This window comes from Colletotrichum siamense, assembly GCF_013390195.1.
Source record: "Colletotrichum siamense strain Cg363 chromosome Unknown KSG_Cg363_contig10, whole genome shotgun sequence".
Classification (NCBI taxonomy): Eukaryota; Fungi; Ascomycota; class Sordariomycetes; order Glomerellales; family Glomerellaceae; genus Colletotrichum; species Colletotrichum siamense.
The window spans coordinates 2,721,898-2,736,990 of record NW_023501023.1 but is presented as its reverse complement, the minus strand read 5'-3'; the positions used below and the strand labels follow the sequence as shown (position 1 = coordinate 2,736,990).

The window sequence follows — 15,093 nt, the reverse complement described above, 5'->3', positions numbered from 1 at the left end:
GATATACCGCTGTGCAAGACTCATGTCCGTGAGATCTTTAGACATTGATGCATGTATTTCTGAAAGACACCCCAGCCCTGGACTTGGGTTTGGTATGCTACCTGCTCAAGGCAGGCAACCCTATACAGTGTTACATAGGTTAAGTCAATTTGCCGCCCAGACGGGACGGAGTGGCGAGGATAGCCCGGACAATTAGCTTTCTGTTTCAGCCGCACGGCCGTTGGTGGCTCGATTCCCCTCTTCATGGTCAAGACTTGCCAAAGCTGTGGGCGTCCCACCATATCCTTTGGACGTGCACACCCTAGCACTTGGCGGTGGATTTACAGAATTCGAGTCCTGCTTAATGAGTGATCGGCATGAAGCCAGCTGGGTGGTAATAACGAAAAGCCAATTCTCGACGTCCATAATGAAGGCTTCCTGAAGATACCACCTCAGGAAATATGGAAGTAAACAATCTAGAGACTAGTGGCGATCTGATGTCGGGTGGCTTGCATGACTGCATACCTCCCGCCGCTTCCCCGCGAGGCCCACGTGCGAGTACTACGCCTCGACTCAGCACAAGCGGGCGATCACAGACAAATGCTTTCCTAAAGTGGACTCGGGCAGTAAGACTTCAGTCCGGGGGGGTTTCAAGGTACCAAGCGGGCTCCCGGGCAAGGTTCCCAGAGCGACACGCTGCTGTTGGCGGGGTATTGGGTTTCAGTAACCGCAAACGCCATTAACGAGGAACTCGGAAAGCCGTGTCGAGGAAGAAGGCCATGAATAGCCAGCTCGAGTTCACACGGCGAGTTTAGACTCCTAAAACACAAGACGCGACGCCGTAGGGCGTATTGAGACGGGGATACGATTGAGTTAGGGATGTTGCGCTCCCCGTTGTTTTATACGTGATTGACTAAGTGCTTGTGGTCTAATCTTAAAGTTAGCCTCTTGAACCTTCTCCTCCTTGTTGCCAAGTTTTTGAAGGAGACCACACCTTTGTCATCATTGATCTGGGCAAGCTTTCTCGAATCAGAGCCCTGCCACCGAGGCCTGAGCCGGCACCCGATACAGCCAGTCAGGCAGCTTTCTCCGTCCAGGCACGTAGGTACCGTCACGTATGCCAAAGCTCGGGCTCAGGCCACTGATCATACAGTTCGGATGCTCGTTCCTGTTCACCCATCTGCCCTCATCTCTTCTTCAGCGCGACTTTCGACGAGTCTGTGAGTCGATATGCCCGCCATGGCAACTTCAGTCGTCGTCGCTCTTTTGGTTCTGGCTCTCGGTGTATCTGCTCAGGTCGGAAGCGGTGTCATTGGCTTCGGTATTTCGCTCTATCAAGATCTATGCTGCCAGGCGTGCCACGACTCACTCTCTTCGTTATGGTTGACCTGCACCACTTTCAGCAATGCGACAGCCAGCAGCATGCCGGGCATGTCTGGTATGTCGAACATGCCTGGAATGAGCATGCCGATGGCTATGACATCGCCAGAGTGTTATGCCTCGAACACTCCCTGGCTTCAGACAATGGCATTCTGCATTCAGCAGCATTGCACCGCCGATGGCTACCCCGCCGATAAGCAGGCTGAATGCTTCAGTAATCAAGCGGTCGGCGGAGGACGATCGCCGACATTCGAGCAAAGCATGCCCTTCATAGCACCCACCATCGAGCTTGCGGCCAATGCCACCTGGCTCAACATCACAAGCTTGGTGAACAGCGAGGTGTACTCTTCGACTTACGGCAGCGAAGGCGAGTTCCGCAGGTCCGAGTATCTCCACTCAACATACGCGTACGTAGCACAACGTTTTCCCTCGTGCTTTCCATTGAAATCATACTGACCTTACCCAGCCTCACTTTGTACCTCGTGGTTATTGGAGGATGTCTCGCTTGTGGAGTCTTGACGCAACTCGCGGCTGCTTTCCCTTCAATTCACAGACGGCTTCAAGCATCCAGATTCTGGCCAAAGCTACGAGAGTACATCTTCCTGCCAGGTTTAGTAGGATCTCGACGATTAGAACCTTTGCCTGGTCAGGTAGGCTATGTTCCTCGCCGAACTATCAGCATCTTCATTGCCATCTACATCACTCTGAACGTTGTCTTCTCTGCCATCGGGTTTGGCAGCTTTCAGCCGAACATCAACTTCAAATCCAAGGGTTTTGAGCTTTGCGAGTATGTAGGTAATCGCACTGGAATTCTGAGCCTGGTCAACGCGGGGCTCGCTATCTTATTCGCTGGCCGCAACAACCTCTTGATCGCTCTGACAGGATGGAGCCTCACGACTTTCATAACCCTTCACAGATGGGTTGCACGGATCGCTACCGTGCAAGCTATCGCGCACTCGGTTGTGTATACACTGGCATATTGGCAACCTGGCTATGACGGGTTTTCAGCGTATGTTGCCAAAGTTGCGGAACCTTTCTACGTAAGCTGTCGTTTCTTTAAGAGTTTGGCCACATTTTCTAACATTATCGGCAGTACTGGGGAATTATCGCCACCATATGCTTCAGCCTGGCCATGGGGGTTGCTATTCTTCCGATGCGGATCAACTTCTACGAGACTTTCCTAGCTCTCCACATTGTCCTCGTAGCTGCCGCGTTGGCTGCATGTTGGTACCACATAGTGCCCCATTTCACCCTGGCTTTCGGCTACCAAACCTGGCTTTACATCTGCTTCGCATTCTGGGCCTTCGACCGGACAGCGAGATTACTTCGCATTGCTATGTTCAATCATATTGGCGGCTCACAGGCAACACTTGAGGCAATTCCGGAATCGAAGGTCATGCAGCTGACAGTGTACCCTCGGAGTATGAGAGGGTTTGGCCCTGGTCAACACACTTTCCTCTACTTCCCAGGGTTGGGAATGTTCTGGCAAAGTCATCCTTTCAGCGTCTCAGGCTGGAAGACCAGGACCAGCCCTTCGTTCAAAGTCATCGCTGGAGTCCCGCCTACAGACACAAATAAGACAGAGACGAAGAACAACTCCGATATTGTGGTGCTCTCTAATGGGGTTGTGGACCAGGGTCCAATGTCCGTTTCGTTCTTGATTCACCCCCACAACGGAATCACCGCGCGACTTCAGCAACGTCTTGCGTCCTCCAGCAATCCTACCATGGATATCACGGTATACACCGAGGGGCCATACGCAGGCCACCGAGCAAAGCACCTACCTCTGCTCAACGTTGATACAGTACTCTGCATCGTTGGTGGAATTGGGATAACTGGCGTCCTTGGGTACATCCAAGAATACGCCACTGCGTTGCACAATGCCGATGAAATATCTCAGAGAGGCGCTGGTATAATGAACAGAACAAAACGGTTCATATTGGCATGGTCTGCACGGGAGATCTCACTCATTGAATACGTAAGACAGAAGTATCTTGACGGGGCGGCCGGCATCGAAAGCTCATTCTGGTGTACGGATGCAACTGTCTCGAAGCTACCATTCAAGAAGGATGGCAGATATGAGGTGGATATGACTACGACGGGAGTCATTCTTGGTAGAATGCATGTTGAGACTCTGGTGAAGTCTTGCCTGGAGAAAGAGTGCCGGACCGCTGTCTTGGTGTGCGGTCCTGGCAGGATGGCAGACGAGGTCACAAAACATGTCGTGAACGGAGTGAAAGATGGCTTCACCGTCGACTTGATTGAGGAGTCCTTTGCATGGTGATGTTCGATCTCCCCTGTCACACATATGGGCGTTGAAATATAACTGGGTTTTTGAGCATCAAGGTCACTGGCGCGTAGCGCCAATGTAGATGGAGTGAGATTTCTAATCAGTAAGGGATAGAAGTGCTAAAGCAAGAATCCATGCACATCTACGCTCTCAAAGAAAGTTCGGCGATAGTTTACATAGCGCGGTACGGGCAAGAAAAGCAGCAGAAGTGAGGGAAGCGTGGGTCAGAATGGAGGGCGCGATTGAGGGTAGTGTTGCAACAGCGGCAACAGCAGCCTTAGTGGCCCAGTTCCTGTGGCAGAGATCGCTTCAGCATCGACCAATACGTGCAGAAAATGAACGTTATTGAAATGAACATTGAAAATTGTGGCTCGCTTGGCGTGTGATGAGTGAGAAAGGGTTGAAGATCACATGGTGGAAGAAGTCATTGGAGAGCTGTTCTATTCACCAAGCCACGTGATCACCACCCTCCTCACTCCTTCTGGGCATATCGTTGTTGTTGTCTTTGTAATTAGCATCGTCCCTGTCGTCGTTCCTGTCGTCGTCCTCTTTGTCGGCCGTTTTCATCGTCATGTGTCGTAGATATCCCTTTTATCTTACTATCCACCCGGATAGCTGAAGCTCTTAAGTGCGGCTGCCAGAGTCTGTCAGACTAAAACTGGTCACTACAGGCGGTAAAGGCCTGTATTAAAAATGAATATTTGAAAGGAGGGGGGTTAAGGGGGGATAAAAAGACAGCTGAAGCTCTCAACTTAGAAAACAACCCTCTTCGTAAAGATGCAGTCGCGCCAACAACCCCAAAACGTGCCGCCAATAGGATTCAAACCTAATTAACATAAGTAATTCTCTCTGCCATATTTTTACGCAGAAGACAAAGGTCCACAAGGCTTCATAAGTCAGAAGAACCTTGAGAGTGCCTTTGAGCCCTAACGTCCCTTGATGAGGCACGAGAACAGAAGAAAAGGGTGAACCACCCACAAGCCCCTAGCGACTTCAGAACTACAACTAATTCACGTAGAATCGAATCTCACCAATATCCTCCTAAGCTTCCACTATCCCTTTCATAACGTCCTCTCATCGATCATCATGGAAATACGTTCTAAAATCGAAGTCGCAGGTTCCAATTTTCCATGGGCAGGCCTTCCACAAGAACTCCGACTTATGATACTGAGAATCTTGAAGGGCCTCGTTTTCCGTCAGGCAAATCATCCCCTAGCAAATCTGGCCTGTGTTTCCAAAGAATGGCAGGACTTTTTCGAACCATTACTGTGGCGGACATTGACGCTGCGGGCTTCAGTTTCGGGCTCAGTCTTTGAAGGCCTTCATAAGCTCATTGATGGCCCGATTTATCGTAGAGCCTTGGTCAAAAAGGTTGCAGTTCTCATCGATTTGGGCAAGGGAAATTGCTCCCAATGCGAAAATCCCACTTTCGAAGACGTCATGTTCGGGGAGTGCCAGAGAAAGAGTTTCAGCGGGGCTGGGTAGCCTCTTTTCTATGCTTGCGAAATGGAGCGTGATGAATACGACAAGGGGCATTGCGCTTGAAATCGGCGCGACCTTTCTTTGTTCTGGCTTTCCAGACATTCGCTGCCGTTGTCCAAGGGGCCCAACAGTCGATGTTAGGAGCAGATTGGATCCTAAAGCTAGTCTGCCCTTAAAGAGTGTTTCTGTTGTAACTTCACTTAGGATCGGACGATCCTTTTCTGCTGAGGTCTTAGGTTGGGCATTGGGCGACATCTTGGAAAGTTTGCCCGGTCTTCAGCAAGTCGATTGCGAGCGACCATATCCGATCGAAAGGCTTGAAGAAGTGCAAACCCGGCACACAGTCCAAGAAAACATTCTAAGCAAAAATTTCACGCGAAGTTCGATCCGGAGGGTTTCATTATGGGTACCTCGTTACCGTCCATTCATCACCGATGAACAATCAACGTCCACGATTCTAAGCGAGGCTGCAGTCTCAGCCAGCTTTTCCCTCAAAGAAATGTACATTTCGCAAGCTTTCGAGGCAGGAGACTTCTTCCAACACTTCACCTCTACGGTCTCATCGAGCCCAGAGACAGTATTGCTGGAGCGTCTCGCTCTTACTTGTACTGCCGAACGAACAGAGCTCAATCGCCTACTTATAGCCGCGAGTCAAGCAGCTACATATATGCCGTGTCTTAGTATCATGGAAGTATGGCGTCGCGATCAAGTCGATGGTTTCTTCTTCAGCTACGAGGTTGAGAAAAGCCAAGTCAAACTTACGGTGGCTGTTACTTGGCCACTTGAGAATCTGTCAGAGACAGTGATTGGAGCATGGCAGAAAGCAGCAAGCCGACATGGTGATCGAAGATTCGAATGGTCAACTAAGAGAATCGATCCCGGGACTTTGACGGATGCGAACGATATTTCTAGGTCTCTGAAATTATTTTGTGAAATACACCAACACATCTTTTAACCTTTTAGATACAGAACATAGTTGATGTTGCATCGAAGGATGTGGATAGACGGCGTAATCTTTCAGTATAGGTAGATTGATGATATGCTACCGCAGTTAGTCACAGGATGTTTTGTGAAAGTTGTCTGTCTTGCTACTACCAGATGGCTCAAGTATGTTGAAATGCCCACGATGGCGGTTGAGTGGCTGGTCTTGGATGTCACGCGACTTCAACGAGACTTGCGCCACGCTCACTTCACCTTAATCGCTATTCCATAGGTATGACTTCGGGATGTCCTGGTACTTCACGGCTGGATATAACAATTCGCTCTCGAAGTGCTGTTCTGAAAGGCTAGGCTTCTCATTCTCCGAGAATCGACTGCCAGATAGATGTTCTTCACAGCAGTGTTCATACGTCTTTCAAAACAGCCTTTCTTGCCTCGTATGCTCAGAGTATGAGGGATATGCGGGCGACGTCCAGACGGTTGAGCAATGGTCCTAGCAGATGTCATTACACGCAACTAGATGTTCCACACATACCGAGCACAAAAATTGCTAGTATCATATTTGTTCTGAGAGACGCGATGCCGGAAGCACCGCGTACGTGGCTCGTATGTTTAGGAGGGACCGCATCGGCATCCGGTGAGTGGGTGGCCCTGAATGCTGATCTCCTGAGATTCGTCGATGGCCAAGAAGTGGCCACGTACAACGTTGGTTCGGGGATCTCATCATGCGTCGGTCTCAGACTGACAGGATAGCGAAACCTTGGGTCCAACTGTGTCGCGAGGACTGCCACACGTCAATCTTGGAGCAGGAACTAGATCATATCCTGAAAATCACCAGGTCGCGCTCAATAAAGTGCAGTTGGCTTTTGCTATTCAGATAATGAGCTGAAGTGGTTTTGTCGTCAAAAAGATGGCTGTTCAAACTTCCGACGCACCATTTGGGCCTTTTTCCTCACAGTGGCGGCAACAAGGGCGAATCAACCATCGAAACATTTCTCGAATTGACAGTTCCGACGATCATATTTCGCGGTAAATTGCAGGGGAGCGAATCCATAAGTCCCCACAATCAACCGCAATCCCCCAACATTGAGCCGGGACATGAAGAAACGGAAAGTGGGAACACGGACAAATTGCAAATTTGTCCGCCCGAACTGATCGGAAATGTTTTCGGCGAGGGATGTCGGCGAGGGATGTAAGTACACAAAAACGCTTTCTTCAGGATGACAGGATGAATGGTCTCGAGGACTTGCCGCCAATGCGAGTAGCTCGTAATATGGTCAATATTCTCAAGTAGGCAGCTTTCCCGATCGTGTGTCTTTGCCAAGACCTGGAGGAGTCGCGGAGATGTAAGTTTCATTGAAGATCACGCAACACATTGGATCGGTTCAAGTCCGAAAACTCTCTTTGAGCAGTTCGATTTCTAGATGAGTTATCCCGCCGGTAGAATATTGGACGGCGGAGGCAATGGACATGGATCAGTTGACTAAGCGGATTTTTGCTCCCTGCCAAGTCCACTTCATCAACCGCAGCTTGCAAGGTCGTCTCATGTGAAGTGCGAGGTCTCAAATTGCGCCGCATTCCAAACCTGGGTTGCGGGCTGAGGATATCTTTATCTGTTTCCCATCGAAATGGATTTGGCAACCCGATTCCCGAGCTCTCGCAGCGCCTTATGGGCTAGTGCCTCCGTTCTAGAACCCTTTTGGGTTGACGTCTCGCCAGAAAGGTGATATCGCGTCCTGCATTAGGGCGTCTCAAACCGGCTTGGCGGGAATAGAGTTCAGAATGCGATATTTGGGGGCAGTTATTGGAAACACTAGACACGCAAACCAGCCGGCCGCCCACTCGGTCGGCATGCGCCGACTTGAATCGGCCATTTTTCTTTTTCCTGGAAAAGAAAAGCAAGGGAGGGAACCCGGCGACGTAATGTTTCGACCACTGCATTCATCTTTTCTCTTTCAAAGCAGGTAGACAATCCGAAGTCAATAAACTGCTCCGTGCCATGATCTACGTGTCAAGCCCATCAGCCAAGTTAGGAGTTCTTCTGTCTCGGAGTTGTCAACCGAAACCGAGAGTGAGGTTTCGGCAACGCCCGTCATCAAGGGGTTCCGACGGAAACATCGCCATAAGTTCCAAATTGTCAACACCCCTGGATGGCAACTTTCCACCACACGGAACTCGCGTTCATCAATTTTATTGTGAAGCCATCGCCAGATTGCGCAAGCAGTGATCTATGGAGCAGCGATGATGCTTTTCCATGGATCTCTGAGCGAATCTGGGCTCGAAGGTAGGTCTTGGTATCATCTCCCCTTAATATCAGGGGCCGCTCGATATTGAATCTCTCACCAGCCTTCCACGTGGTGCAGGGAAGCAGACTCCAGTTGTTACCGGGCACTCCGGAGTAAGAATTCGACTTTCTATGGATGAGATAATCTGCCACGACTCACGACTTCGTCTTTGCGGTGGTGTTGATGACGAGACCCGGCCACATGCGGCTCCGTGCGTGCTACCCCCGAATGGGGCACTGGTTCCGAAACTGAATCAGCGGAAAGTTTCTTTGGATTTTGCCAGGGTGTAACCCTGCCTCTCATCAGGAGAACAGCCAACTTCGCCGGTACCCAACAGCACGGTTCAGCGGTGACGAGGCGCGCCGAGTTACAGATGCCAAGGGTGCATGACACGAAAATCCGGCGAACCCCATTCAATCCCAGACGGCAGCAGAAAGCTTCTGGAGAGTAAGGGGCTCAGCGGACGGTCGCGCGCTGGGCGAGGACCCCGCGGACCTGGAGACTGGGGTGAAATGGAGTTGCAGCGGTTCCATTTTCGCAAGACAAGGCTCAGATCAGATCAGACGATGCCAGTACAAAATGTCAATGACCGCCCTCGTCTGATCCGTTCGTGCCTGGACTCTAGCCTCTGTAGATCATCTTTTACGTTTCTTTCATTCTTTTTTGTTCGTCTCATCTGACGCCTCTTTTCCAACCAACCACACTCTTTTTAACAAATCCGCTCGTAGCCGGTCTAGGATCAACAAAATGTTCGTTTCTACTCTCATTCTCTCGCTCATCGCCTCGGTCGCGGCCGACTGCGCCACCAAGAACAACACTGGCGCCACCGCCCCCGGTTCCAAGGCCCAGTGCACTCTCCAATTCGACGGCCGCATCCCCAAGGCTTTCACCGCCGCCGACTTCGATGGAAAGACCAGCCCTTTCAACACTGCCAACGTCTTTGGCAAGGGCCTGAAGTTCAGCGAGCTCATCCAGCTCCCCCAGGGTGCCTCTTCCCTGGTAAGTGACCCACCCCGAGCCGAGCCTGGCCTCTCCCCGGCCCGTACTCCGAACATGCGCGAGACTAACACCGATGCTCTCCCAGTTCGACGTCAACTCCACCAAGCCGTTCGAGGTTACCATCAACGACAAGTCCATCTTCGCTCCCAGCGAGACCAACGTTCAGGTCGGCTTCCGCCGCGCTGAGATGCTGCCCCTCAGCAACGACGGAAAGGATGCTTCCACCCAGGGCGTCAAGACCCTCCACTTCAGCTTGATGAAGGATGCCCAGCGCCCCCTGAACCTGTCCCACGAGTACCAGCTTGTCTTCCTCGAGAGCGCCGACTTCAGCACCAACCAGGTCGTCCTCAAGACCGGTACCATCCTCGGCCAGAACACCGCCGACCCCGACACCCTCCAGCTCTTCGGCAACGTCAACTCCAGCCCCGTCCCCGAGCTCTTCAAGACCAAGTTCACCGAGGGTGTCTTCCACAACTTCGCCGTCAAGCTCGACTTCACCAAGAACACCACTGAGGTCTTCTACTCCCAGGGCAACTCCGCTCTGAAGTCCCAGGGCACTGCTGTCACCAACAACATTGCCGGCCAGGGTCAGTTCCACTTCGGTATGCTCAAGAAGCCCGTCAACGGTGGCAGCGACATCACCAAGAGCGGTGACCAGCCCGCCAACATCAACGAGGGCATCATCTACGGCGGCATCTTCCAGGAGGACAGCTCTACCGGCTGCATCTCCCTGTCTCCTTAAATAACCAAAAAGAGATGGAGTTTGGAATGAGAGATATTTCTCTTTATTAAAATTGGGGGCATTGTGGAGTTGACTTTACGATGGCCTAGATATTCGCTTCTGAATAAAGAGAAAGTTTTTAAAAGATGGACCGCGAGGTTTTATTGAGTTAGATGAATTACTAGATTTCGTCGCTACCATCATGATCCTGCTGCCCTTTATGTGAATGAACTGCCTCTGATGGCCTCTCCTGTGTCGAATGCGCGCCAACGTGTCGAACCCCAACTTGTCGAACAACGAGATAGGCTGGCATAACAGCAATACCCCAGAGAGCAAAGTTGACACCCAAAGCTGCTGTCAGCTGCGAATAATGTCAGTTCTCACGAGTTCAAAAGGCAAGTCAAAGGCACTCACAGGCGCACTCGTCGAGCTGATGCCGGAGCTGATGCACTGGCCTGCGCTTTCGAGAGCTCTTGCAGCACTCGTGTATCTGACGATGTCGCTAGGATGACGCGACATCCATCCGACCAGCCAGTATCCGAAGTTGTAAGTCAGTGCAAAGTTGACCTGCCACATGATGTACAGCGCCCATCCCCGACCGAACTCTGCATCATCCCAGTCGAGGGAGGGCTTGTGCTTGGCGTAATCGGCCTGGACGACAGTGCCCCAAATCCAGCAACCACCGATAAGCGCCATCAGAAACGCATACGAAACCCGTGCGCGCGTGGTCAGCGAGAGACGCTTCCAGTCCAAGAAGCTTCCCAGCGCAGCGGTACCGGCGATCTGGGCAAGCGCAGATACGAGGGATGCCAGTGCTCGGGCGCGGATGGTGAAGTAGAGTGACAGGTAGGAGCTGCTGTAAGGTAGCAACCAGTTGACGTAGATGAAGAATGGCGTGCTGTCACACAAGGAAGTATTAGTTGCACTGTGAAGCGTCCCTTGCATGAGCATCGAGGCTGTCAGACTTACACCAGGAGGAACTCCTTTCGTAGCATGAGACGTCCCAGCTCTTTGAGTTCAGCCGAGTCAGAAATACGCTCAACGATCTGGACCCGGGTGCCGTTCCGTCGGACGACTTTATCGGGTGGGGAGAGGAGCAGGGCAACAAGGGGCCCGAGACATTCTAGACCAAGGTTGAGTCAGCCCCGTCTCATATTGTACCCGGCGGAGTTTAAATCACGAGAAAGGGATTGAGTTGGGATGCGGAATCACGTCAATGGGGGCCGAAGCTCGGGCCAATACTTACGCAAGACTACGAACACGATATACGTTCGCCAATCCAGCTTCCCTGTTCTCTTGCCTTGGTAGTTGAAGGCGAGGTTAATAACACCGCCTAGGATGCTGCCACTGTTCCTGTAGCTACGTATGATTAAGCATTTTTGATGAATCCCGCGACGCCAGCAACTTGCGATGGTACTCACCATAACCAGTACGCAAGATATTTGCCTCGGTTTTCTGGTTCCGGATAGCTGAGCATGATAGCGCCTTCCGCCGCCCAAAATAAGCCAGCTGTGATACCACAAGCAGCGGAACCAACGTAAATAAACCACTCAGTTCCATAACGGTTGTTGGTGTAAAGAGCAGCGGAGTACACCGCATAGCCCATAGTTCCGAAAGCAAAGGTTGCCTTCAACCCGAAGCGGTTCGCAATGATACTTCCCGTGAGACAGGTTATTGTCATCAGAGAGAATAGTACAGCGTTTCCAGCCCTGCTTCTGGGTTAGATCTGGATATCCATATGCTGCTGTGAGGTGCATGTCAACTTACATAACTAAGTACGGCGATTGTTGGCCGCCGGCACCAACAGAATTCATAGCATTCCATAGTCCAGGGGCCGTGAATGCGGCAATGCCGACGACAGTGGCCTGAAAGAAGACTCCACGATACCAATGGTACCTTAGTGAAGATGCTGCTCCAGTCACAGCATTAGCCGGAAAGGTACCCGGACCGTGGGAATTGCTGGCTGAAGTCATATTCTCAGTAACTGATTCGTCAACGTTACTATGCACATTTCTCCGCTTGGAGGAGTTTTGGCAGCTGCGACGTACTTAAGCTAAGAAGCACAAGATTGAGCCTTCGATTCCATGACCTATGATAGCGGAAGGATTTTGAAATCCAATATTGCGTGATATCGGAGACTTGCCGAAGCCGCAGGCTATCCTTCATTGACCAGGTCGGCAATTATTAGTGTGGTTAGAGGTCGTCAAAGAGCGTCCCCACATAACGTAGGCGGCTGGTTGGATGTTCTCACGATCACGACATGCCGACATGCAATTGCGAAGCTCCATGGATGTTTTTTTCCGCTTCCTATGCGCGTAAAAAATGCCAATAAAAGCTGCTGAGCGGCCATTGAGAAATGTTTGTGAAATTTATTCGTATATTAGGTCCCTGGCAGGTTAAAATCTTTTTGGAACGATATTGATGAAATAAACAACACAATAAAAACGTAAAAGAACTGGCTGCACTACTCTTTTCGTCGAAGCCTGCCAAAACACATTCAAGATCCTTTATCCATCGCAAAACAATATCCTGCCTTACATATCGATGCTACTCATGCTGTATTTACGTCGGGCTTTTCCCGACAATGCGTCTACCTGGCGTAGCATGCACCATCAAGATGGGCGATCACGCAATTCACACAAGCGAGGCCAAGGCACCCCGAGACCTGAAGGATTCAGAGCCTAGCAGGCTCTTATCAGTGATTTTAGTCATCAGTAATCGCGAATGTCTTGGAAGAATAAGAGCAACAAGAGCGCGTGTAATGCCTCAAGCAACGCCAATCATCATTTCAAGTATCAGACAGCCTTCACAACTTCCAACACAAACTTTCGAGAACAATCGAAACAAAAATGGCAGATGTTGAATCCGCAGTAGCGCCCCAGAGCGGTTTACCATCATCGGCACTGGAAAACTGGGGGGACATTGACAAAGGTCTGCCCCTCTTTGAAGCATTCAAAGTGCCCGGTCAGCAAGACACCGTCAAATTCGGCCTTCCCTGGTCTTCTTCTTTCCCTCTGGGTCTCAAACCAACCAAAACATTGACTTTGACCGAGAGCATCGAAGCCGTTCAAAGATTCACCCGGTCAGGTGACTTGGTTAAGCTGATCGGGCAGCATGGTGGTGCAGTGTTGATCCGCGGATTGCCCATCAAAACGCCTGACGACTACAGCAAAGTGGCATACGCATTTGGATTTCGCCCTCATGTTGAGGTTGGAAGACCTCCTTTGAGGACTGTCTTAGCACCAAATGTTAAAACGGCAAACGAGGGGTAGGCTCCGCGATGCTCAACAGTCCGACCACATAGCACGAGCTGATAGTCCGTAGGCCACCCGAGCTCCCGATTTGGCCGCATAGCGAGTAAGCATAGTGGAACCCTTGTTATCATAGTGTGCTGATCAGGGCAGATACGGTTGGTCGACGATCAACCCAGCTTGGCTTACGTTTAGTGCCCTTCAGATCCCTGAGTCTGGTGAGTGATCATAGTTTAACTTTGTGATATCGCCATGAATGGCTTGATTGTTGAAACAAGTTTACGATGTGCGTGCTAAATAGAAACAGGCGGCGCAACTCCCATCACATCAGCAATCTACATTGCCCATGAACTTCAACGCCAATCACCAAAGTTTCTCTCGGACCTTCTCAACAAGGGCGTCAAGTACGTGTACCGCTATACGGTAAACCCGCTTGTTTCCAACACTGGAACGAGCGTTCGGGGCGCATACGGACAAGAGGTCGCCGACGGAGACGACGAAGAAACGGCCCGGAGGAAGATCGAGGCTGAGGTTCGCCGTCACAGTGACCGCTTTGAATGGCATGATGATGGGAGCCTTAGCGTGACACATATCGTCCCTGGTTGGTGTTCATCCCCATCATTCGCCATGGAATTTGGCCAGAGCTGACACCACAATGAAGCCATTCGCATCCATAACCCAACTGAGTCTACGGTATTCTTCGGGAATGTCACTTCCGCCTGGGGGCGGAGTAGACATCATGGTGCGACGAGGCCACCGTTCCGCGGCGATGACGGGTCCTATCATCCGCCGCCGACATTCGGTGACGGCACGCCGATTGACGTCGAGGACTTGGACTTGCTGCTGAAACTCGCGGAAGAGGGTGCCGTAGATGTTGAGTGGGAGCAAGGAGACTTGGTTTTGCTGGACGTGAGTACTTGACCTCTGGAAAATCCCCGTGCGAGTGACATCGTGTGTGGTGGCTGACACGAAAGGCGTCCCCAGAATTACGCGGTCATGCATTCGAGGAAGCCTTGGGAGGGGGAGCGCCAAGTCCTGGCTGCGCTCTGGGACGATGACGGGAGGATCAGAGATTTTCCAGAAGGCTTAGAGTTGCTGAAGGGAAGTCCGAGAGTCCCTAGGACGGACTCGGGCGAGACTGTCGGATAGGGATCCACGGTCAGCCCTCATCGTCATTGGCCAGGAATCATTCCCGACTGGATATCTCAATGAATATCATCCCTCAGGCTTAGAGATCTTTGACTCGATCTACCTACCCCTGTGCTCCGGTGAGCATATAGTCTTACTGACTTCAGTGATGTACCCTAAGCTTGCCTATCTTATCAATTATCATCCTTGAGATCTACGTTCTTCGGTTATCGGAGCCCAAGACGATCAAGCCGCAAGACAGACGAAGGCAATACGTTCTTTACGAGGAATGATAATCCGCCACGGAGAACCCTCATCAAGTTCTAGGGGCAGAATACGATCCTAGCCCCATAGCCACCGCGCGCCACGCCTACCGCCCATGACAGTTTGTCAGGACACTGTCAGGTCGTAGTTGAAATTGTGTCACCGCGACAAGTACGCGAAGTCTTACTCGGACAGTGGAAACAGGCCAGGGCCCAAGTGGATCATTTCGGGGGTGAAGGGAGAGACGATGTTCAAGCGCGGATCAGATGAAGCTGGTGATGTATCCGTGCGTCAGGGGCCTCCGAGTGGTGCGTGGTGCGGGATGAATTGCAGATAACCTCGCATGCATGTTCCGTCAAATGCAGTCTATTGTCT

The 15,093-nt window shown here is 51.3% G+C and overlaps 4 protein-coding genes across 4 annotated transcripts; 3 read left to right on the top strand and 1 right to left on the bottom strand.

The window, feature by feature from the left end:
- Positions 1-1,218: 1,218 nt before the first annotated feature.
- Positions 1,219-3,643, top strand: freB-2 (Ferric/cupric reductase transmembrane component B; the record flags this gene model as incomplete). The annotated part of the gene is made up of 4 exons (XM_036646465.1): positions 1,219-1,417; positions 1,469-1,766; positions 1,826-2,399; positions 2,453-3,643. 4 exons carry the CDS (start codon positions 1,219-1,221, stop codon positions 3,641-3,643), a joined length of 2,262 nt encoding a protein of 753 aa, XP_036488787.1.
- A 5,459-nt stretch (positions 3,644-9,102) lies between these two features.
- CGCS363_v014615 (uncharacterized protein) lies at positions 9,103-10,096 on the top strand (the record flags this gene model as incomplete). Its single annotated transcript, XM_036646464.1, has 2 exons — positions 9,103-9,354; positions 9,440-10,096. The coding sequence occupies 2 exons, from the start codon at positions 9,103-9,105 to the stop codon at positions 10,094-10,096; spliced, it is 909 nt and encodes a 302-aa protein (XP_036488030.1).
- A 160-nt stretch (positions 10,097-10,256) lies between these two features.
- On the bottom strand, positions 10,257-11,889 carry CGCS363_v014614 (UNC93-like protein; the record flags this gene model as incomplete). The annotated part of the gene is made up of 6 exons (XM_036646463.1): positions 10,257-10,436; positions 10,490-10,973; positions 11,045-11,198; positions 11,322-11,434; positions 11,497-11,784; positions 11,843-11,889. 6 exons carry the CDS (start codon positions 11,887-11,889, stop codon positions 10,257-10,259), a joined length of 1,266 nt encoding a protein of 421 aa, XP_036488029.1.
- A 1,035-nt stretch (positions 11,890-12,924) lies between these two features.
- CGCS363_v014613 (Clavaminate synthase-like protein) lies at positions 12,925-14,475 on the top strand (the record flags this gene model as incomplete). The annotated part of the gene is made up of 6 exons (XM_036646462.1): positions 12,925-13,343; positions 13,400-13,432; positions 13,480-13,544; positions 13,634-13,927; positions 13,988-14,235; positions 14,311-14,475. The coding sequence occupies 6 exons, from the start codon at positions 12,925-12,927 to the stop codon at positions 14,473-14,475; spliced, it is 1,224 nt and encodes a 407-aa protein (XP_036488025.1).
- Between the last annotated feature and the right edge of the window lie 618 nt (positions 14,476-15,093).